The sequence below is a fragment of the Carya illinoinensis genome, chromosome 4 (genome assembly GCF_018687715.1).
Source record: "Carya illinoinensis cultivar Pawnee chromosome 4, C.illinoinensisPawnee_v1, whole genome shotgun sequence".
NCBI classification, from domain to species: Eukaryota; Viridiplantae; Streptophyta; class Magnoliopsida; order Fagales; family Juglandaceae; genus Carya; species Carya illinoinensis.
Genome location: NC_056755.1, coordinates 3,409,923 through 3,432,146, shown reverse-complemented (window position 1 = coordinate 3,432,146; position 22,224 = coordinate 3,409,923). Strand labels below are relative to the sequence as shown.

General features: G+C 35.5%; 3 protein-coding genes across 4 annotated transcripts; 1 reads left to right on the top strand and 2 right to left on the bottom strand.

The window, feature by feature from the left end:
* Positions 1-170: 170 nt before the first annotated feature.
* On the bottom strand, positions 171-3,321 carry LOC122306879 (uncharacterized protein DDB_G0275933-like). The gene is made up of 3 exons (XM_043119420.1): positions 3,128-3,321; positions 2,579-2,726; positions 171-524 (listed from the first exon to the last, which is right to left on the bottom strand). The coding sequence occupies exons 1-3, from the start codon at positions 3,180-3,182 to the stop codon at positions 443-445; spliced, it is 285 nt and encodes a 94-aa protein (XP_042975354.1). The 5' UTR covers positions 3,183-3,321; the 3' UTR covers positions 171-442.
* Positions 3,322-6,063: 2,742 nt separating this feature from the next.
* LOC122306878 (14-3-3-like protein A) lies at positions 6,064-9,660 on the top strand. Of its 2 annotated transcripts, none has more exons than XM_043119417.1 (5): positions 6,064-6,222; positions 7,235-7,748; positions 7,927-8,049; positions 8,608-8,724; positions 9,344-9,660. In XM_043119417.1, exons 2-5 carry the CDS (start codon positions 7,263-7,265, stop codon positions 9,419-9,421), a joined length of 804 nt encoding a protein of 267 aa, XP_042975351.1. In that variant the 5' UTR covers positions 6,064-6,222; positions 7,235-7,262; the 3' UTR covers positions 9,422-9,660. The 2 variants fall into 2 exon arrangements, with proteins under 2 accessions (XP_042975351.1, XP_042975353.1); XM_043119419.1 differs by having other exon boundaries at positions 6,065-6,218.
* A 2,850-nt stretch (positions 9,661-12,510) lies between these two features.
* LOC122306683 lies at positions 12,511-16,682 on the bottom strand. Its single transcript, XM_043119145.1, has 6 exons — positions 16,552-16,682; positions 15,507-16,080; positions 15,386-15,430; positions 14,992-15,279; positions 14,697-14,872; positions 12,511-12,976 (listed from the first exon to the last, which is right to left on the bottom strand). Exons 2-6 carry the CDS (start codon positions 15,715-15,717, stop codon positions 12,788-12,790), a joined length of 909 nt encoding a protein of 302 aa, XP_042975079.1. The 5' UTR covers positions 15,718-16,080; positions 16,552-16,682; the 3' UTR covers positions 12,511-12,787.
* Positions 16,683-22,224: the final 5,542 nt, after the last annotated feature.

Below are 22,224 nucleotides of genomic sequence, written 5' to 3'. Positions count from 1 at the left end.
TACACGTGGTACCCACAACATTTTTCAACTCAACATCTCTTTACACGCGAAACCCATAATTTTTTTCAACTTTCCATAAATATAGCTAAACTCATCTTAGCATTCGAACACATCTAAACTCATATTAAGTGGGCCCATAAAACTCACTCCACTATCTCGACTCACTACTATTAATAAATAACTTAATTCATTTAAACTCAACTCAACATCCAAACGGAACCTTAGAAGAAGCAATGTTGTCTTGGTGCAACTCAGAACCAAATAGAAGTGTTGTTACCAGAATCTTAAATAGATTGGACCGAAATTCCAGTCAGAAAACTCCATGTTGATCTATGATGTTCTAATACCTCGGACTAATCCCACCCTTACACCTTTCATTAAATAACAAATTGTACAACTCTTTGAATATAGCATAAAATGGATGCCATTCAAAAGAATGAGCTTAGACTTCTCCTGCAGATCCCTTGCCGTCCTGTTGAAGCATATATTGTCTCTTCATTTCTTCCAAAACAGCATCATTGGTGCTGCAAAAGCCAAAACTTGTAAGATAATTTGAATATTCATAGTCACAAGGGTAAATAAAGTACTCCCCATTTTTCTTTCAATTTATCCTTTACATATTCCGCCTTTTAATTCCATTTCCCCATATACAGGAACTATCCAAACAATTAGGGATAGGTTTTGCATGAACATACAGCAGTTTTCATGTCTATTTAAAAATGCTTTCTTGAAAGCTCAACTAGGACAAGAAAAAAACTGCATGGAAGCAATAAGCAATCTACAAGTAGCACTAAATTTAGAATAAAGACGTGACATATATCAGAATCTGAAGTTCTAAATTAGGTTTTGAGTCATACATACAAATGCATACAATAGCCAGTTGCAAGTGAGCTAAATTGACGGGACAACACTGGCTCATCATGTAAAAACTGGATTTTACTCATTGAATCCTTATTTATACTGATGCTTGTGAGAAATAGGCCAAATGGGGAAAAATAAAGACTACTGAAGACTAAGATTGATTTTCCAACTTAGAGCTTTGATTGGGCACAGGAACCATCTTCATATATGCACATGGCATATGACATATGCAGCATAGTTGACTAAAACATATTTAAATGTCATGTGGGTAGTGGCTTGTCTGATGTTCCAAAAAATGGTTCACTAATGGCATCTTATAAAGGGAAAGAGTGAGCCTTTTTCTAACCACGCATGGAAGGGGGGGTGGGTATTCTTTAGTTTTCCCTCTCAATAACTTCACCTAATCACACAACCAACCTATTTTCAGATCATGTCAGAACTGAAACACCAATGATAAGGTTTCCAAAGCATAAAATAAAACTTTGACCATATTCATTTTTCACCATAGAGCCTTTGTGGAGTCATGAAGTTGGAAAGTTCATTGTTCTGCGCCAACAACCAAAGTAGCTTTTCTGGCCTAAAAAATGAAGTTAAGCGTTCTGATACTACTGTGTCACACCATTAGACCACTTCTATAATGATTAAAACGCCAAGGTCACTATGTACTCGTGATCAGCTAGAAGCTAGTATCTAGAAACACTTCAAAATCTTAATACAAGAAACTCTAAAGCCTATCGTTGTTATCGAGTTAAAATCAGCTAAGAAAAAACATCTCTCCAAGATGGAATTTGAAAACACTTTTTCAGCAAGATGGAAATAGCATGAGTGATGCCAGGCCGGGTGGTTGATCTTCTGGCATGCTGGAGAGGTATCACTGGGACACCACAGATTGCAGTTGTTTGGAAAATGGCCCCTATTTGTATTCTTTGGTGTATTTGGAGTGAACGTAATGAGAGACTTTTTTAGGATCATGAACGTTCCTTGGAAGAGTTTAGGAATTTCTTTTGGAAGACTTTGTTTATGTGGGCTATTGGGTTGATTTAAATGGGCTTAGTTTTCATGATTTTCTTGTAACGGTTACTAGTTCTTAAAAAGGTGTATGCTTTTGTATACCTCTAGTGTACTTGAGCTATGCCTATCCTTTTATCAATGAAATATCATATTACTTATCAAAAAAAAAAAAAAAAAACATTTCTCCATGTCTACTGATAAAAAAATATCCATCCATGTGACAACTGTAAACAATATATATCGTAGGATGGCCACCACGTAACAGGCTCAAAGGCAACTTAAATTTTAGGTTATGAAACTCAATAGGCATGCCAGTGTCCATGGTCACAACCCTCTTCTAGTGGTTCTCTACGAGCTAGTGAACATCATTAGCCGACCAGCCAAACAAAGAAAATACTTGGGCCCTACTAATCACTAATGTATGCTTCTTCCGTACGAGGGTGAAAAATATAACCCTATTACAAGAAATCAAGCTTAAATAACACTTCAAAAGCAAAAGTAAAATCCTTCAAAGATTTAGTCTATATATTAAGAGGCTGGCAGCATCCTCTAATGGCAGACGGGAATTACAAGCCAGAGGATAATAACATATATATATATATTTTTATAAGTAAGAGGATAATAACATATATACCAACAACTTGAAAACAATCAGATGAAATATTGATACAAATAGCTTATTTCTGATATCCATAATCACACTCACTATTGATGGAGGCAATCATTCAACTCTTTAGCTTGTATCCGACATTGCCAAACAACAGATAATGTTCTTCCCACAGCGCATTGAGCATACTTTGAAGTGTACTGGTCACACTCCTTTAGAGCCTTCTGCTTCATTTTGCTTCTTAAAGCTGATGTATTAGACATAACATACACGTGTTAGCTCATTCACGCCTGCATTATAAACATAAAGAGTTCCAATCTGAAACCTGTAGCAAACATAATAATCTAAACAGAATATAAATTACATATATATGTATAAAATATAACATTCGGGTCAATTTTGTATTTCATAAAAGCAGGAAAATAACACTCAATTCCGCCTCAGTTCACTTGATTGTTTATTGGAACAGCTAAGCACGAGACAATAGAAGAACCAATCGAAATCAACTTTTCCAATCAAAGCTTTCAAAATTATAAATTTGGCAAGGAATAATTACACTAAGCATCCATAAAAATGAGAAATCAGAGTTAGTAAAAGCAAGCAGGGGAGGGAGGGTTAGGGTTTTAAGTGAAGAGAAGACATTTTTACCTTCTTCCACCTTCTTCTTGACGTGATTCTCGCGTGCTTCCTGTACGTATCCCATTAAGAGACGGAGAAAAGAGCTTCCTCAGTCTAGCTGCCCGGTTGCTCTCGAGTCCTTATATATTTCCAATACCACTGGCCTCGCCCCAGTTTTTCTTTCTGAAATCATGCTCCAATGGCTGCGGGAGGGCTTCTGTCGTCTGCCGAGTTTCATTATATGGCAGATGTCACCTGGCCGGCCCAGGCATAGATTCCAGGCTTCTCCGCAACCTGGGTAAGGGACCAAAGCCCACACCACATGGCCACCCATAACGAAATATTAGAGTCCGTAAGTTTTATTTTTATTTATATTTTTTTTAAAGAAGTTAAATATAAAATCAGTATAAAATAATTATTTTTTAAATAATAGAAAATATTTAAAAAAAATAATATATACAAAATTTATGCATTTGTGTCCAATATCTTTCTAACGATAAATAAGATTTAATTTAATGTATTTTAATTACTCTCATTATGCATCCCTTCGTTGTTTTGTTCCTTTTTTTAGACTACACCGTTGAGTATTTTAATCTGAAATTATAATTTTATAATTACTTTGAGAGGAGATAAAATGAGAGTTTAATATTTTATGTCTTTTCATAAAAATAATTGAAAAATTGATTTGATTAAGGGTATGTTTGAACTTTTCATGGATGAGATTTACTATTTTTAAAATTTTCATAAAAAGTCAAAACATATGTTAACCTATTTTATATATTCAAACACATCTCAATAGATTTATAAAATTTACTCAAACATCTCAACTTATTATTATTTAGATATAAATAATATCATTTAATATTCTATCATCACCAAATGTAACCTAAAAGAAAGTGTAAGTTATGCTCATTTGGATCTTGAGCTGAGTTGAAATGAATTGAGTTCTTTATAAATAGTAATAAGTTTAGATAATGAAGTGAGTTTTGTGAAGACCATTTAAAGTGAATTTAAATGTATTTAGATGTTAATATAAGTTTAAATATATTTATAAGAGCTTGAAAAAAGTTGTACGTCTAACATATAAATAGGTGTTGAGTTGAAAAAACTTATGAGTCTTACATGTAAAAATATTTTAAATTGAGATGAATTTAATAATTTGAGAACTAAATATTTAAATATTAAACTCAAGTTAAAATTAGATTAAAGTCCAAATTCTAAATGAAGCCTAAGTCATGGTTATAATTTATTTAGAATGACTTCGAAAATTCTATGTCCAACCTTGAAGAGTTGAACTCTACCTTCCACCAAATGTTTGGTCAATTACCAATTCAATTATATCATAAATGCATTGACGCGACTTTGACCTTTCCACTCCATACAGCTAAATTCTCTAAAATCATTTTCACATCACCTCACATGAATTGGTGTTTGCTCAAAGAAACCTACATCTAAATTTATACCCGAATCTCCAAATGCATTCAATTAGTTGGTTTCTTCATCCAACTTTCGATGCCACTCTATACTCTTCACATATGAATCTATGATTGATATGGCTGTCGGTTGTTATGTTCTAAACTTTACCCACACCACCCATCTCTCTTTTCTCTCACGGAATAGACAGATATAAATATGTTGATTGTAGGATAATTAAGAAAATATTTAAAAAATGAGATGAGATGAGACAAGATGAGACTTATGTAAATATTAGTTAAATTATTTGAGTTAAGATGTTTTATTGAATTTTAAGAAATGAAAGAGAAAAAATTTTAAAAAATATTATAAAATTAAAATATTTTTAGAATATAAATTTTCAATATTATTTTTATTTTAAAATTTGAAAATGTTAATTTTTTTTTTTGTATTTTGTTTGAAATTTTGAAAAGGTTGTAATAATTAAATAAAAAATTTTAAAAATTTAAAATTGAAAAATGTTTCTAGTTAAGTCATATTTGAGAAGAGAAATGATATTTATAGTTATAGAATGTGCAAGTGTCACCATCGTGTATTCTTTAAAAAAAAAAGAATAAATATGAAATTTATATAAAAAAATAATTTTTTAATAATAATCTCTATTATTTTTTAAAATAATTGCATGTGGCTTGCAAAATTTATAATTATATTTAACATTTCTAATTTAGGAATAAGATTTTGAAAAATTTTAAGATAAAATAAAATAATTTGTATTTTCAAACAAACCCTTAATATTGTCCACGCGACACCCCCGCTTGCCGGAAGAGCGGGTCATATAATCTATGTATCTAACTTTCCTTTAGGGCGGTGCTACACACACCGCTGGGAGCTCCCGCTGGGGCTCCCGCTAATGGTTCGGAAAATTTTTTTTTTTTTGTATTTTTTTACATGTATTTTTTTAATATATTTAAATATTTTTTAAAAAATAAAAAAATTCATAATATTATTAAAAAATGTTTACTTAATCATTAAGTAAAAAAAAATAATAAAAAATAAATAAAAACATGACAGCGGTAGAATCTAGCGGTGGAAAGCAGCGGTAAGACTAGTATTTTCCCTTTCCTTTATTCTCCCTTTCATTTTGAAGTTTTTGAAAGGTGGAAAATTCATCTTCGGCTGCTTATAATCTGACCAAATGTACGGCTTCCGATAACATCAGTTTTTCCATTTATTTGGAATCAATCCACCCGATATATATTTTTTTGGATGTGAACTGACTCGTAATTGTGACCATTTTTTTTTAATTTTAATTTTAATTTTATTAAGCATATATGGTGTCACGAGTAGAGAAGAAAAACAAAAAAAACAAAAAAGTAAAGAAAGAGAGAGAAAAGTCCGCGTTCCAACTTCCCCCGAAAGACGTAATGATGACGTGGCCCCAAGGGGCTATTGACGGTCAACGCGAGCGTGAAACGCAGTGCCGGTGCGCACATACGCTCTCATAAAAACAGAAAAAAAAAAACAAAAACAAAAACAAAAAACTCCCACGGATTCTCCGTTACCCTCCAAATGTCGTCTTCTTATTGGGCCGTGGCGACCTTTTTTAAGCAGGACAACACCTCCCTTTCTTTACCTTCTCATTTCCATCTTTCTCCGTCTGATTTCACGCTCTGAAAGAGAGGCCGAGAGGATCCTCTTCGCGAACTCGGTAGGTAAGTTCTCTCACGTTTTGATGGGTTTATTTGTTGTGTGTTTTTTTTTTCTTAGGATTAGGATTAGGGCTAGGGTTAGGATTACGGTTAGGGTTAGATCTGGTGGATTTTTGTTTGTTTCGGCGTTTATTCGTGATTCTTCCGGTGGTTATTCGAGATCCAAGTCTACTTTCCGTTCAATTGTTTTATTATCCAATTAGGTAATTTTTGATATGGTTTCGGTGGTTTTTGTTGGATCTGCAATATTTGAGCTGTTTTTACTTATAAAAATTTGAGATTTTTTCATGCCTTTTGATTTGACCGTTCTATTGTTGGCTTGTTTTGCTCGCGGGGAAGTGTCTGAAAAGAGAAGGAGAAAAATGATCAGAGTTTGAATAACCTTTTTTTATCGTGGTTCGAAATAGTGAGTATGATGTCCCTTACTAAAGTGAGTGTAAAATGGCCTTTCAGAATAGTTTGTGCAATTTTCTCTTTGTTCGGAGAAAATATTATCTTTTTGGTTAACGCAAGTGTGATCTGATCTGTTGGAAACACAGATTTCTGTCAACTTTTGATAATGCAGATTCCGTTTCTTTATTTTTTGCATATTTCAGCAACCATACATTGAGTAATTGTCTATTCCTTACCATTTTTATATAAATGGTAACGAATTTCTATGCAATGTCTAATGATTGATCACAGATTTCTGTCAACTTTTGATAATGCAGATTCCGTTTCTTTATTTTTTGCATATTTCAGCAACCATACATTGAGTAATTGTCTATTCGTTACCATTTTTATATAAATGATAGCGGATTTCTATGCAATGTCTAATGATTGATCATTCCAAGGCTTGGATTTTCGGGAAACAGATAGTTATCCTCCCCATGCTTAATCCATTTATTAATCTGAGGGCTATATTTATTTTAGGGCCCCAAAGTATGCTCTTTTATCAAGTAGCTATTGATTTTTGATTCAGAACTTGTAATATCTAGGTCATGATTTTATTAACGTGCTTTGAATTGACTTGCAGATTAAAGTAATTCTTTGGTATAGCAAAGATGTCACCAGCTGACTCTACACGCGAGGACAATGTGTATATGGCCAAGCTGGCCGAGCAGGCTGAACGTTATGAGGAAATGGTTGAGTTCATGGAGAAAGTTGCAAAGACAGTGGATGCCGAGGAGTTGAGTGTGGAGGAAAGGAATCTCCTCTCGGTGGCTTACAAGAATGTGATTGGGGCCAGGAGGGCTTCATGGAGGATCATCTCTTCCATTGAGCAAAAGGAGGAGAGTAGGGGAAATGAAGAGCATGTCACAATCATCAAGGAGTACAGGGGAAAGATTGAGTCCGAGCTGAGCAAGATCTGTGATGGGATTTTGAGCCTTCTTGAGTCTCATCTCATTCCGTCGGCCTCATCTGCCGAGTCAAAGGTGTTTTATCTCAAGATGAAGGGTGACTACCACAGGTACTTGGCTGAGTTTAAGACTGGAGCTGAAAGGAAGGAAGCTGCTGAGAGCACCTTGTTGGCTTACAAGTCTGCTCAGGTAGGTTTTTCGCTGTTAGTAGGTTTTTGGGCTTACAAATCTAATATGGTAGGTTTGTTAGCTAGCTACATTACCTGGCTAAGGCTCTTGTATTCATTACTCAGTTACAAAATGTTTTAGTATTTAGGTGTAGATTTGTAATTGGGATTTATGAACCTGCTCATGCTCTTTGATACAGGACATCGCTCTGGCTGAACTTGCGCCTACTCACCCAATAAGACTGGGGCTTGCACTTAACTTCTCTGTATTCTATTATGAAATCCTTAACTCGCCCGATCGTGCTTGCAATCTTGCAAAGCAGGTACTTCTACTAAACTGCTTTTATTTTTTGTTTTGCAGTTGTTTGTTTATGTGTATACTGTATACATTACTAGAACGTGCATGGTTTGCACATGTGAGCTCCAAATATACATGTCAGCATATGTGATCTATCAAAATTGTAGCCAATATGTTGGCTGGATCAATAAATGTTAGCCTCAAATATACATGTTAGCAGGTGTTGATGAAGCTTTATATGTATTAGTAAAATATTTATTCGTGTTATGCCTTGTTTGATAGATTTCTTGCAGTTACTTGTTGTGAGTTCCTTTTACTTTATGTAGTCCAACTGCTCTGTTTGGTTTGAGTTGGCTTCCATCCAACCAATTTAGTAATAATGCTTTCAGATAACACTATTCCTCTTTTCTTTTTTCCTTTTCTTTTTCTAAGTTGAATGACATCTGTAAAATTTCTGATTAGACGGGAAGTTTTGCTGAAATCTTGACACGAAGGATTAAATCCAATTACAAGTTTGGATGTCTGCTGATAGTGTTAATCTCTGTTGTCTTTTATTCTCACTTTCTCCCCTGATATTTGGTAGGCATTTGATGAGGCTATATCTGAATTGGATACATTGGGTGAGGATTCATACAAGGACAGTACGTTGATCATGCAACTTCTCCGAGATAATCTGACTTTGTGGACTTCTGACATCACGGTCTCTCTCTCTCTCTCTCTCTCTGTAATTTTTTGTGTATGTATAATCACACTAGGCGCCTATCTATCATCTGATGCCAAAATATTGCTGTCCAAACCTGTTAAGGCATTATCCTGAACATAAAACAGGAAACCCCATCTAACTTATACTCTCTTCTAATGTGCTTTGCACTTTCCATTTTAAATGTAAGCTGGTCTGAGCCTGGTTCGACTCTTAACCTTGATTTATTTGGGTCAAAAGCATCATTAATAAACAATGGTATCAACCAATAATCTTTGAGACCCGACAAACACAATTATGGGTAGGTGAACATAGAAATTTGTACCGAATGTTGCCTGGCCGCCCCAAAGTTGTTCCTCATTGATTTATCAAAAAAAAAAAAAAAGTTGTTCCTCATTGCATCAGCATCCCAACATATCAAAACTAGTGGTGGCAACATTGACAAGGTTGGGTTTTCAAGATTCTGGTCATAGTACACGTTAATCCAAGTTGTAACCTATCCATTTGGAGTGGGTGGGTGGGGTACACACTGCATATGATTCTTGCCTTCTCAAGTTCTCTCTGTCAATTTTTTCAGTTTTCCTTTATGCTTTTTTTAATTTTTTTTTTCTTATTGTAGGATGATGCTGGGGATGAGATTAAGGAAGCATCTAAGCGTGAGTCAGGTGATGGGCAGCCTGCACAGCCACAGCAGTGATAAGTTCTTAGGATATGTACTCTTGTACTTTTAATGTTGAGACCTTCTACAAAGATGCATGTGGGTTGTCGTAGCAGGATTTCGTAATGAACTGATGATCTTGAGTGCTTACAGCAGCACTCGGGGTTGAATTGTTTCTTCAAATATGAATGTGGTTTTAATTATTGAAGAGAAGAATGTGGCTTGGTGTTTTGAGTTAATATGGTAATGATTTAGTGCCAAAATTGGTGCTTTTTTTCCCTCGAGTATCAGGTGCATCATGGCAGTTTTGGTCTCCTTGTTTCCACTCTGTTCTTGGCTTCTTGCACTTGTTTATTCGCATGTTTACAAGAAACTCTTATCGAGAGCCCATTAGTCAGGACTTTGTTCTGAACAAGGCCAATAAAAAAGAAAAAAATACCAGTGGTCTGGGCCCCGTCCTTACCTCCTTGGCAATGTAATGTTGTGGTTGATACACACTCCAAATGGGTTTATCACCCACAAAAGAAGAAAAAAATTAAAATAAAATTTCAGTACAGCTGAGCTAAAGTTGGTAGTAGAATTGAACTGAATTCCGAGGCTTTGCGTTCTTGCAAGGATATGACAGGATTCTCTTTAGAATGGCGTTAGTGCGATTACCTTCTGTCGCCGGAGGCTTTGCCTCTATCTTCTTTTATCGATAAGGATTTTGCAGTATAGGAGGGTGGTTGAAGCGTCAGCATCATAACGTTGCTTTTTTTTTTTTTCTAATTTTTCTTAATGAGAGAGAGAGAGAGAGAGAGAGAGAGAGAGAGAGAGAGAGAGAGAGAGAGTATGTGTGTGTGATATTCTATTTAGGCCTTGTTGGTGTTCCACGTACCTCCAACTACATGTGTGACCTGTAACAAAGAAGACAGTGGCATGGTATGCACAGAAAACTTCCGATACCTAAGTTAGAAAAGTAACAGTAAACTGTATCTATAAATTCATGTTATGCATTATTTTTTAGTGTTATTTATAAACACTTGAATTCAATGATGAGTATTAGGAACAGAGTAACCGCGAAGCTAATCTCTTATTATTTCAAATGATCCGATAAGATAACCTTCTTAATAACCGGTGAAGGCACTATCTCCTTATCAACTTACCCTCACAATGACATGCCTGTTGGTTGAATACTGAACCTTGTAGCCCTACTAAATTATTGCACTTGATTTGTAAAGCCTCGGGCTTGGACTTTCTATTCCAAACGCTTACTTCAGGCAATAGGCAAAATCATGATCGTGGGTATAATGAAGATTCACAACCGAGCCAAGGCGAGGGCAGGAACAGAAGCACCACCTAGACTAGCACGCCATCCATGGCCACCTTTGATCTTGGGTGTGATGCAGTTTAGCATTAAACATATTGGCTAGCAAAATGCCTACTTTTACAGATAATTATGGCTGCCCATTGCGCATTTTCGAGGGGTATGCGCCATTGATTTTTGGTAGCTGCGCGCTGAATCAACTACACTATTGGATGGATGCGCCAATCTTCATAATCTTAGATTTTGAATTGTTAACGTGGTGATCACTAAAAAGTCTCATTCTATGATCACTTTTCCAATATTTTTACTGATTGCCTCTTTGACTACTAATTAAGAGTGTCGAGAGTGCTACCTGATTTGGATAGGTTGAGTTGATTGAGTATGTCTTTGTAAAAATGATGGCTACAAGCTTTTTTCTTCCTATTGCTACACAGATGCTGCCATGTTGTCTATTGCTACATCATGTAATATTGATTAATTTTCTTATTCTTGATTTGATTTTCGTTAAAAACAATGAATTTTACATTATTAAGAGAATTGTTTTCGATATTTAATGCTGAAAATTAAGGAAGATGGATATTTTAACAAAACTTAAAATTAGAGACTTGAATCTCATAAATCAAATCCATCTATTTAAATTATATGAATGGCGTGCTCTCAATATCAGTTTGGAAATAAAATAACTCAATATATATATACGTACGTATTTATATGAGAAGCTATACCATCTATATATACCATATAGTTCTTCTATCAAAGGGAACACATTATGAAATCCATTTCCAGTTCTGATTTGTCTAAACTTTCATATAAACCTTGAATAAAAATCATATAATCACTCGATACATGTACACATTAATTGTAACTTATTCCAAAAACAAAAATCAAATGAATATATTTTCCCTTTTATTTAAAACAGCTCTTAAAACTGTTAAAATTATCTTTTGAGCTCTCGAATTTTAATTCAAAACTATTGATCAGGGGCATGCTGCTTGGCATCCCATTTAACAATCATGCTATATACTTTGGCTTCCCATTTGACAATCACTAATTAAAATAAAAAATTTTATGTAAAGTCACTTTTATGTATTTTTTATACATTTTATTGATCTGATTGATTATGCCACTTTTTTTAATATAAAATAATTATTTTAATAAATCATATCAGTGACATATATAAAAAATATGTAAAAATTATTATACGTAACAGAAATTAAATAAAACGAAGGATTCAAAATAGAGACTATTCATAATTAGTGCTAGTTTTTTGTAGGAGAGGCACTTGCGTGGGGTGACAAGTCCCTATTTACACACTCCAATAAAAGGGAGACTCGTAAGCTGTATGTGGTATTTACGGTAAGAGTACTGGACTGATTATTGGAGTGTGTAAAATATAAATTACATAATCAGTCCAAAGGTTTGAGGAGAAAGAGAGGGAGAGAGAGCGACACTTGGGGAGAGAGAGAGCTGCATCAGCGAAATTACACTGACAGCTTACGCGTTTCTATCTTATTGGAGGGTCTAAATAAAGACTTGTCACAGATCCATTGTAAATCCTTGATTGGGTTCTTCAATATCTATCAAGTCAAGATTTTTTTATCGGATTTGGTTAAATATCAAAGTTTGTAAGTCGAATTCAAACTGCTCAGGAATAACTTGCTCCCCTACCAATCATGCCTTTGAAACGTGTGGTACGATGAATCAGCAAAACATAAAATCTGTGAAATTTGTCTCTATGCCAGTGTGCGTGTCACAGATCAGAGACACAGAGAGAGCGAGAGAGAGCCATTCCATTTTGAAGGCAGAAACAACAGCATGCACGTGAATCCCAAGCTGTCAGCCAATCTTAAACCGTGACAGAAACAAAATATAGCATTAAGCTAAGCACCAATAACAGTAACACAAAAAACCCAGAAGGAAAACAATCACCAGAGATCCAATCCCTTCCTTGAGGGATCATTTTTCTCCCCAGTCAGACTCACTGACCCTGCTACTCTGAATAATAGAGACAGACAGACAGACAGATAGACAGAGGGAAGAGAATCTCCCCAGCCTCCAATAATATTCTTTTCCCAATTTTCATTTTTCCAACTGTTTCTTTAGCACCCTTTGAGATGAGTTAGAAAGATATTGTAAATTCTTGTTTTCTGTTTGCCTCTCTGCCTTTTCTTTGTCATCCACGACAAGCATCCACCTTGCCTGCACGTTTCCTCATCTTTCTCTTTTCTCTCTTCCTTTTCCTTTTCTCTTTTTGTTTCTTCCGTGTCACTTGTTTCTTTCACTTCCACCTGCATCCCCATGTACACTCACATCATATGACATATTTGATTGTAAGTTTCTGAACTCTATAAATGGTCCCATTCTCATATACTCGGGTAAATTAGGAAATATATTTACTAACATATGAGCTTTCCACAAAAATTCATTACTATGTGTTGTGGTTTTGGTAAGCCAAAGTGAAAGTACCATGATCGAATCTAATGGAACTAGGCTTTCAATCCACTGGTAGATGGCAGAATTGGAGTTGCAATATAACAGTTGGATTTAGGTTAGGTTAATGTCAGGGACCACCTCTGTCTCATATCATGGCGTGGGGAACGCGATGATATGAACTATTGCGCAACTGTCCAATAAAATATTATTTCATTTGAATTCAACGAAAATGAAGTTCAAGTAGACTAAAAAATGAACTTTTATTAGATAAATTTGTAAAAAGTGTGCAAATAGTTGTATTTTTTTTTTTATTACTTTTAAGACAGCAATACTGCAAGTTTTTTTAACCAGTGTTGAGGCCTAATTCTGTTTCTCTATTGTGAATGCAGACTCCATGACAGCTCAAATGTTTTAGTGCAGTACAATCATTTTTTGATGCCCAGCCCTGAAACGCTTGACTACTTGTCCAAAAAGAAGAAAGGAACTAAAGCAGTGGGATGGCATCTTCATTGAGAGACCCAAAATACTTGATATAAATAAAGTAACCCAAAATCAAATTCATTTAGATTCAAGAATCTCCTCTGGCTCACATAAAACAAAGAGTCAAAGACAAACGGATAGAACAAAAACAGAGTTCAAACAGATGTCCATGTAAAAGTAAATTTAAATGACAATTCTTTTACCTCTTTCCAAACTGATAATGTTTTATGTCCTTTTCCTTCTCCCCCACGACACCAAAATAAAAAATAAAAAAATCGAAGAGAAAGTAGTACCTAGACGGGTCATCCTCCCTTTTGGTTTCTGAAGAAAGCTAGATTGCCAGAAAAATGTTCAACAAAGACATAGCCATATAGACAAACAGGACTGTAGGGCTGGAAAGCAGGCTACTTGGAAGAGAAACTTGAAGGGGCCAAATTGGGGAGACGTATGCATGTACGTCAAAAGCAAAGGACTTGCATATAATCTAGTAGCCCCCCCCCCTTTCTTGTAAGGGTACAGTATAAAATATACGACACCTATCTGGAAATTCTGATTCGATTGTCTCATCTTGAAAAAAGCACCGTAACTTTTTGAAGTTTTTGATCTTTTTAGAAACGGGGAGGACGAGGGGATGCAAAATATTTGAACAAGGCCAAAGAATGACTGACATTAGGCTGATAGCCAGAGATATAAACCCGAAAAAGCGTCTAACGTTAAGCTAAATAATTTGTCATGATCATGAAAACCTATGTTGAAGAAAGGACGAGAATTGTACATCAGAGAGTTCGAATTCTTTAACTACATAAACCATAAATCTACTAACTAGGACATGGACAATGAAATTATCTTTCCTGGGTTATTTACTTCAGTCATTTTCATGCTAGTGGATAGTAAGCATCCTATATTATCACTTTCATTGTCCCTACTGACAAGTTTGGTTGTCGAGAAAATAGTACTGGACCCAAAGTTTCCCAGCCCCGGCTCCTTCTCCACAAAAGAAAAGATCTATATTCTAGGAACACAAACTAGAATACCACAATCATAATTATATTCTAATTTGTTAAAAATTCAAATGAAAAATCTACAACAACATACCTCTTCTTTGGTAATTTTTGCATGTGAATGAGGTGAATCTCCATCTTCTAGTCCATATCGGTTCATTGCTCTCTCTATAATGGAAGGGGTTGAAGCAGGGCTTGGACTGCTTGAGCTAAGATCGGGCAGTGTGCTTTGAGTCCCCACATCTCTCGTCATACCCTCTGCTTTATTTTCTAGAGAAAGAGAGAGAGAGAGAGAGTAAATTTTTAGTAAATTTTTTTATAATTCTCATTCAACTCAAAGAATCTATTCAGGCACATAACAATGCAACTATGAGGCAAAGAGTTCGAACCTGGAATTGGCAATTGGAGTACCAAGCCTTCGTGCACAGAAGTTGTAGGCTTAGTTTGGAATTGTCGCGAATGGGAAGAGTATATTAGAGGTGCAGACATGGTAATTCTATTTGTTAAGTTACGAAATGATCTTCCACTTAGTGTTTTAGCAGACAAACACTCCATTGGAACCTCGCCTGACAGTGGGTTGCATATATATTTTTCTGCTTCATTCCACTTGGAGTTCAAAGCAAACCCTTCTGGCGATAAGCATTCCCAACTATAATAGCCTGACCTTGCCTGCAATGCTGCATAAAGGCCCTACCATATCTATCAAAAGCTAAGAGAAAGTAGTAAAACAACAATAAGAAGAAAGATATACCGCGTGATAATCGTGATTGGTTCAATTCGTACCTTTAAGAGCAGTGGTAAATGAATATGTCGAAGGGTCGATTTCATCTTCGAAAACAAAAGGGAGGGTTTCAGAGAAACAGTGAATGAAAATCAAGTGCTGCGTGAAAGAAGAGCGCGGTACCTTTTAAGGAGTAGCCAGGTGAAGAAGCAGTGCTTGAAATAGTTATGTTTGATCTGAAAGACCTTGTATCTTCTCTAAAGCTTCTGATGTTTGACGCTGAAAACCTTCTGGAATTTGTGTTTTCGCGACTGGTACGGGCTTTGAGGGCCCATTCTCTTAAACTGAATTCTGATTCATCTCTTAGATGGGACTGTTCCATGGTGGAGGCCATGTAAGTGAGCTAAGACCGGACTGGAAGGCTCTTACATGCTCCAACTATACTCTCGACTAGTTTCACAAGTGTGTAACTTTTATAGTAACTGTTTGCAACATTACCAAAAGATGCCTCAAATAACTGTGAGTCTGTAAAGGTTGTGTGTGGTTTAGGCAAGCTTTCTGATCTGGGTAGATGGTTTCTACTTTCTACTTAATTAATTTTCAAAGGAAACATCTTTGTTACTGATACTACATATTCAAAATCTTCATTATCCGGATTCACTCGTGACTTGATCGTGACAAAGTGGCATGCCACATGCATCTTGAGGAACTAGGGTCATTTTCTGATATGTCTTGTTGCAGGGTCATCCACAGTGATCTGCATAAAAGTGAAAGCGAGAGGTTTTGTGAAATTTTGTGTGATTGGCCTACGGATTGGTTAGTAAATGACCATTCAATTTGTGGGTCACCATTTTCTCTGTAGCATTGCTCAGAAAAGGGCTCGCACATCAGAATGTCACAAATTTTCTTGTTAGAACTGCTGAAAAAAGACCCAACAATAGACTAACAACACATAAGTTGCATTAAATATGTATTTGCAATAGTCCATCCAACTTCGTGGGTTGGATGTTGCCGGTGCAATAATATTCCTTTCCTTATTAGGAAGCTCCTTTAACGGACTGGGTGAGGAATGTGATTGTGCATTTTATGGATAGCGTAATGAAATTGACAGATAAAAGTGTTTAGATGATCGTTACAATCATATTGCATACAATGTCCGATTCTCTAAGACGCCCGATCTTTTCACTGGGAAAATAATAAACAAGAAAGAAAACACCATAGTAGCTACCTATAGAGCAGCCAGCCAACAAAGTAATGCATGTGCTGCTTTTAATGACACCGGCCAGTTGCTTCGGAAAGATTGAAAGAACTGCAGGATTGTTGCAGGATTTAATGACCAAGAAAAATCACTCTCTCTCCTGGCTAATTATAAAGAACAATCTTTTGCTGCAAAATGTTCAAGTTTGCAACAGACTGAGGCCAAAGCCAACAGACTCTAGTCCCGACAAAGATAGGGTCCCTGAAGGCAGCTCGTACAAGTTTTGATTTTTGAAGTTAACAACCCCACGTAATCTTGGACAGCACTAGAAATCTTTTTGAATATTTTTGAATTCAGCAAGTTTACAGCACACTTCCCTCGTATGACTTCATCTCCGTGAGGCACTTAGATGTTGACACGTGGCAATAATAATAAGATCTTCTCATTGCCACTGTTTTAGGATATGGCAAGTTCATTTAAAGCATTCCTATCCCGTTCCCTGTACATTATACTCTCAAAATCGGAAATTAATTTAACTTTTGTGACAAACAGGCACTCTATCAGGTTTCTATTTTAAAGTATGGTTTAGGATGCCAACAATAACTCCTTATCTACCGTTTATTCCATAAATTACTTTTTATAAATATTTTATAAAAAATAGTTAAAAGATGTAAAAATAAAGTAATAGAATAATAAATAATAAATAAAAATAAATATCATTTTAATAAAATTTAGAAAAAAATTATAGAAAATGTGATTTTTAGTGAAAATTTGAGAGAAATTATAAGAAATCGGACGAAAATACTCTTAATATTCAATTAGATTATTTTCAGTGTGTGCTGGAAACAGGAAAAAAAAGAGTGGATTGCAGGGAAGGAAGGGAGTAGAGGAGGTGGGGGGGACTGTCTGTCCGTGTACTGTGTGGGGGCTTTGGTGGGAATTTTGGAGCTGTGCATGTGCGTGTCATCATCTATGTCAAAAATGAGTTGAGGTCCTTGAGGATGGAGGTGGAGGTCCTTCTTCAAATCATGTGGAGTAGCAGCATGGGTGTCCCAGCTAAGGGATTATCATGGCCGACAGTCTTTGTCTCATGCGTATGCAAGGTAGGTTTCATGAAAGGGGCAGGTTCTGTAGTAGGGTGTCGGCTTGGGTCCATCTGCTTCATGTCTCTTTTAAGTTTTTTCCCCTCTGTTTTTCTTTTCCTTTCATTGAGAGATCTTTTGTTGATAGATTTTATCCCCAGTGCCTATTTTCCTAGGTATTTGTCTCATATCTTCCATCTCCACTCGATTCTCATTTGCTAATATTCATTCTGAGCTCCATAAATATGAAAATGCACTTCCATGAGGTTGATTACGATGCCACAGTTTGTATGTAAAATTGTTTACATCTGCCGACATCTCAAGTCAGGCATTTTTTCCCCAACCCCCTCAAGTCATTCACATTTTACATCCCAATTTTCGAAATATTAGGAAAATGATTCTCCAACTGGCTGGGCTGCCGATATGTTGTCTTGCGGCTCATTGAAGCACTATAGCAGACGTGGCTTTGGTGCTGTCATAAAGACTCGTTTCTGAGATTTCAGATCTCCATGACGAGTATCGAACTGGTTGGCATGACTCTATACGGTAAAGTAGTAAACTTGACAAAAATCATTATCATAATAAATTTAATCAAGCATAAGATGCAAGCCATTCCATGCACTGGATGCTGCAATGGCACATGATACCTAAGATATATATGGAAGCCAAGAAGAAATTATTGCTGACTAATTTTTGGGATTCATTAATAATGGAGTAATGTAAATTGAGTCATTGGGTTTGAAAAAAGAATCCAATGACAGCAAATTCTATAATATTAGGAAAACCCTAAAGCCATCGCTTGTGACTCCTGCTGGGGGGGCCATTGGTGGTCATTTTTTATTTATTTATTTTAATGATTAAGAAAAAATTATTTAATATTATTATAAATTTTTTATATTTTTTAAAAATATTTAGAAGTATTAAAAAATGATTTAAAAAAAAAAAAACAAAACAATTTTTTTTTTTCGCCTAATGGTGACTCTCAGCGGGAGCCACTCTAGCACCGTCATAATATTAGGTCTATAGAATCCAAATCCAGCCCTTGCAAGGATCATGCAGCAGTATCCATGCCAGATGCTTGCCAGCAAGTGCACAGAAGAACACCCATCATATATCCAAACAGTTAGGATTTCTGCAAAGCGATGAACTTAGTCATTTAGCTCCGGAGAGCAGAGATGGTAACCAACTGTTTTTAGAAGGTCAACAGGCATGGAACTGAAAATAAAATTACTCCCTTTCCCCATCTCTCTCTCTCTCTCTCTCTCCACCCACGCAATGCTCGCTCACACACAATCAAAACCATTAACATGTAGATTGTCTGTCTCTCTTAGTTCCTGGTTGCACATGCCCCGACCGCCCAATCCTTTCTTAGATCAAAATTCCCTTGAAATTTCCATGTCACAACATTTGCTCATGAAGCAGTTGCACATGAAAAGAACTGCAAATTTTCAAAAAAGGAGCAAGAGAAGCATACTTACATAAACATCAGGAAGAACAGCCGGCTTTTGCACTTTCATAATGTGAGGCAACTGCTTCATGTGAAAAGATGTATCTGAACCAACAACAGAATTCAATGGGTGTAAATAACTAGCTGAGTCCAAGATTACAAACTTTTTTGGTGACAATGCCTGGCTAGAGATTGCCTTTACCAACGTAGATCTGTTGCATTCTTGTGGATGTCAAGGATCCAACTTCATCAATATGTTGCGGGGCCTAAGGCAAAATTTTGAGTGAAGTATTTTTCATTAAAAAGGTAAAATACAATTAATTTATTTTTTATTTTTATTTTTATTTTATGTTATATTTTTATTTAAAAATACTCTGTCATAAATTCATTTTTATTTAAGATTTTATAACACATTCTCAATTAATAACCGACTTAATTTTTATAAAAAATTTATCAATTTAGAAATTTTTTTTATCAAAATTAGTTTTATAATACGTATTTTATATTCTCAAAATCAATTATATCTATTATTGTAAATAAAATTCTATAAACACACACATTTGGGAAAAAAAAAAGGTTGGTCTCTTCAAATGATTATATTAAAACCTTTTATCAATACTGAAAAGTAGATTTTACTCTTTATAATTTTCATATTGTATATTAAACTAATAATAACAAAAGAAAAGTGCACCCCAAGAATGAGATTATGTGAAATAATTATTTTGTTGAAATAAGATGAGAATTTATATCACTTCATGTCTTGGTACCAATACTAGAAATGAAAAGGAGAGGGATAAGAGAAAAAGTTTGATCATCATCAAGTGAACTGAAATATAATAAAACTCTAAAAAGAGAATTCCAATACTAAGATATATATATATATATATATATATATATATATAGAAAAATAATCATAAAGATTCAACAATAATCAAGAAAAAAATTAAATCCAACGAGTACGTTTTTGGTAATTAAGAGCATTACTAACATCTTTATTAATTACTTAATATGAAAATAAAAGTTTTGATGGTGAGTCGAAAGATTCTAAAAAAGAAAACTATAAACTAAGAAAAGTTCAATAAAAATTAAGTTTTCAGATGAAAAAATTAGATAATAATCTAGAAAGAGAACCAATTACATAAGATTTATTTGATATTTTCGATATTTTTTCTTTGATTTATTCAATTGTTTCTAATTATGACTTTTTTTTGCTTTTAAGAAATTCTGCTCAAAATACTTTTAGGGGGCTTCTTTCACTTGGGGCCTTAGGCAACTGCCTAATGGAAGAGCCGGCCCTGAGTCACTTCAGAATGGCACAAAATATGCACCTCCTTCTGTGGACTCTATTATCAATCTAAATGGGATTCTGCTTCACTGCAAGTTAAAATGCACGATTAGCTGCAACTACTGAGAGCCAGTGGAACAGAAACCAGATAAAATGAAAACACGTAATCATATAATCAGCATACTACTTACATGATGGAGGTAAATAAAAAGATAGTCACCCATCTAGAGGTTTCATATGTGTAAGAAAATTGCAACGGATGACCACCCCGATTTTTATGTTTTTTTCTTAATTGCAATCCATCTAACTTACGTATGAACAGAAGAACAGCACCTGTTCAAAAATACCTAAGAATTACATTTTCAGCAGAACGACCATAACCAAGATAATTCCATAAGTTTGCTGCAAGTACAGTGTTTACGGCAGGTTTGTCCACACTCAATTAGCTGTAAGAAGAAACTGTAATGGTAGTAATGTTACTAAGGCCCAGCTACTTTTCTTTCCATGGATATCGGTGTACTTCTCAACTGTAGGAATAGAAAAGGAAATAATTCCCAGTTACCACTAACTTGAGAACCATGCTTCCTTTTCTTTTCTGGCAATGAAATCAGCCTACGCATGAATGTTGTATTTCAATTGCACATCTCAAGAGAGACAATTAGAAATCAAATATTCATTTCGGAGTATACCCATGTGACATTATAAACGATAACAAAAGTTAAATAAGAGAGGAACTCCACTGGCTCCCATGTGACACTAACAAAGATCCTTTGAAGCATCAACTTTCGAAGTCTCCCACTCTTGAATATCTTATTCATAAAGTTCCTGCTTTTATGCTGCCTACTAATCACATCATTTTCATTATAAATTATTCTTGGATATCAAACAACAGTCACTAATTTACATTACAACAGGATGCAAAAGAATCTTGGAAGCTGTATCAAGTCATCCCAGTATTTTTGCCATTTTAAAGCCTTTCCTTTTTCTTTCTGGTAAGTAATACACTTCATATCTTATATTACGTGATCACCATAAAATAGTTAGTTTCTTCATACAACTCTGTCGTATGTGACAAAAGCTAATCAATTTATCTCCAAATTAGCCACAACCACTGTCGATTGGAATACGAATAACTCAAAATAACATATACAATTCACATACTTACCCTATTGCTTATCCATCTTCCCATCCAAGTAGCCATTCCGAGTAACCTTTGAAACTCCTACAGCACCACTTTGGCCACCTCTGTGCTTTGCATAATCAGCGCCAATTATGATCATCGATCTTCTGATTTATCATCCACAGTTTCCGGTTGGTTGAAGTCATATCCAAATTTAAACCACGTGAAAGGGCACAGATTGAAGACCCTAGCCTCGTTTTCCTCCCCCAAAATCAAGGCCCAAACGAGACTCTAATTGAGAAGACGGGCTTAGAGCACTCAATCACCCCACGCTTCAATTTCACGACAACGCCTTATCAACACCACCATCGACATCAACAGTCCCCACCGGGAAAAACAAAAGCTTCCCGCTTGAAACCGACTACATTGCGAAGAAATTGACGGCCCGGAGGCAAGAACCAAAATCCCGGGACTCAAATCCACCAAAACCGCCAATTTGTCATTGAGTTGAACACCTCTCTGATTGCAAACGAACTTGGTTCTGGCGAACGAATTGCTCCTCCGCAGAAGAACATAGCAGTGGAGGAGAACCCGGGACCCACCTCTGTACGGGCCCTACACAATGAAAAGGGTGCGCGTACTAGCATGATTTGGTAGGGTTGTTACGGTTAAGTCTTTGGTTTTGGAGAAGGAATTAGAGCTTGAGGGTGAGGGGTAGAAGAGAAGGAAGAGTACACGAGGGCTTGAGAGTTGGAATGAGTATCGGAGA

Excerpts from the sequence above, each read along its gene's own strand:
- LOC122306879 (XM_043119420.1), bottom strand. The coding sequence starts at position 3,182 with ATGGGATACGTACAGGAAGCACGCGAGAATCACGTCAAGAAGAAGGTG. Across the intron at positions 2,727-3,127 it reads CAAGAAGAAGGTGGAAGAAG|CTTTAAGAAGCAAAATGAAG; the intron begins GTAAAAATGTCT and ends CTAATACATCAG. Across the intron at positions 525-2,578 it reads AATGATTGCCTCCATCAATA|CACCAATGATGCTGTTTTGG; the intron begins GTGAGTGTGATT and ends TGGCTTTTGCAG.
- LOC122306878 (XM_043119417.1), top strand. The coding sequence starts at position 7,263 with ATGTCACCAGCTGACTCTACACGCGAGGACAATGTGTATATGGCCAAG. Across the intron at positions 7,749-7,926 it reads TGGCTTACAAGTCTGCTCAG|GACATCGCTCTGGCTGAACT; the intron begins GTAGGTTTTTCG and ends TCTTTGATACAG. Across the intron at positions 8,725-9,343 it reads TGTGGACTTCTGACATCACG|GATGATGCTGGGGATGAGAT; the intron begins GTCTCTCTCTCT and ends TTCTTATTGTAG.
- LOC122306683 (XM_043119145.1), bottom strand. The coding sequence starts at position 15,717 with ATGGCCTCCACCATGGAACAGTCCCATCTAAGAGATGAATCAGAATTC. Across the intron at positions 14,873-14,991 it reads ACTCCAATTGCCAATTCCAG|AAAATAAAGCAGAGGGTATG; the intron begins GTTCGAACTCTT and ends CTCTTTCTCTAG. Across the intron at positions 12,977-14,696 it reads CAAAAATTACCAAAGAAGAG|GTGGAAGTGAAAGAAACAAG; the intron begins GTATGTTGTTGT and ends ATGGGGATGCAG.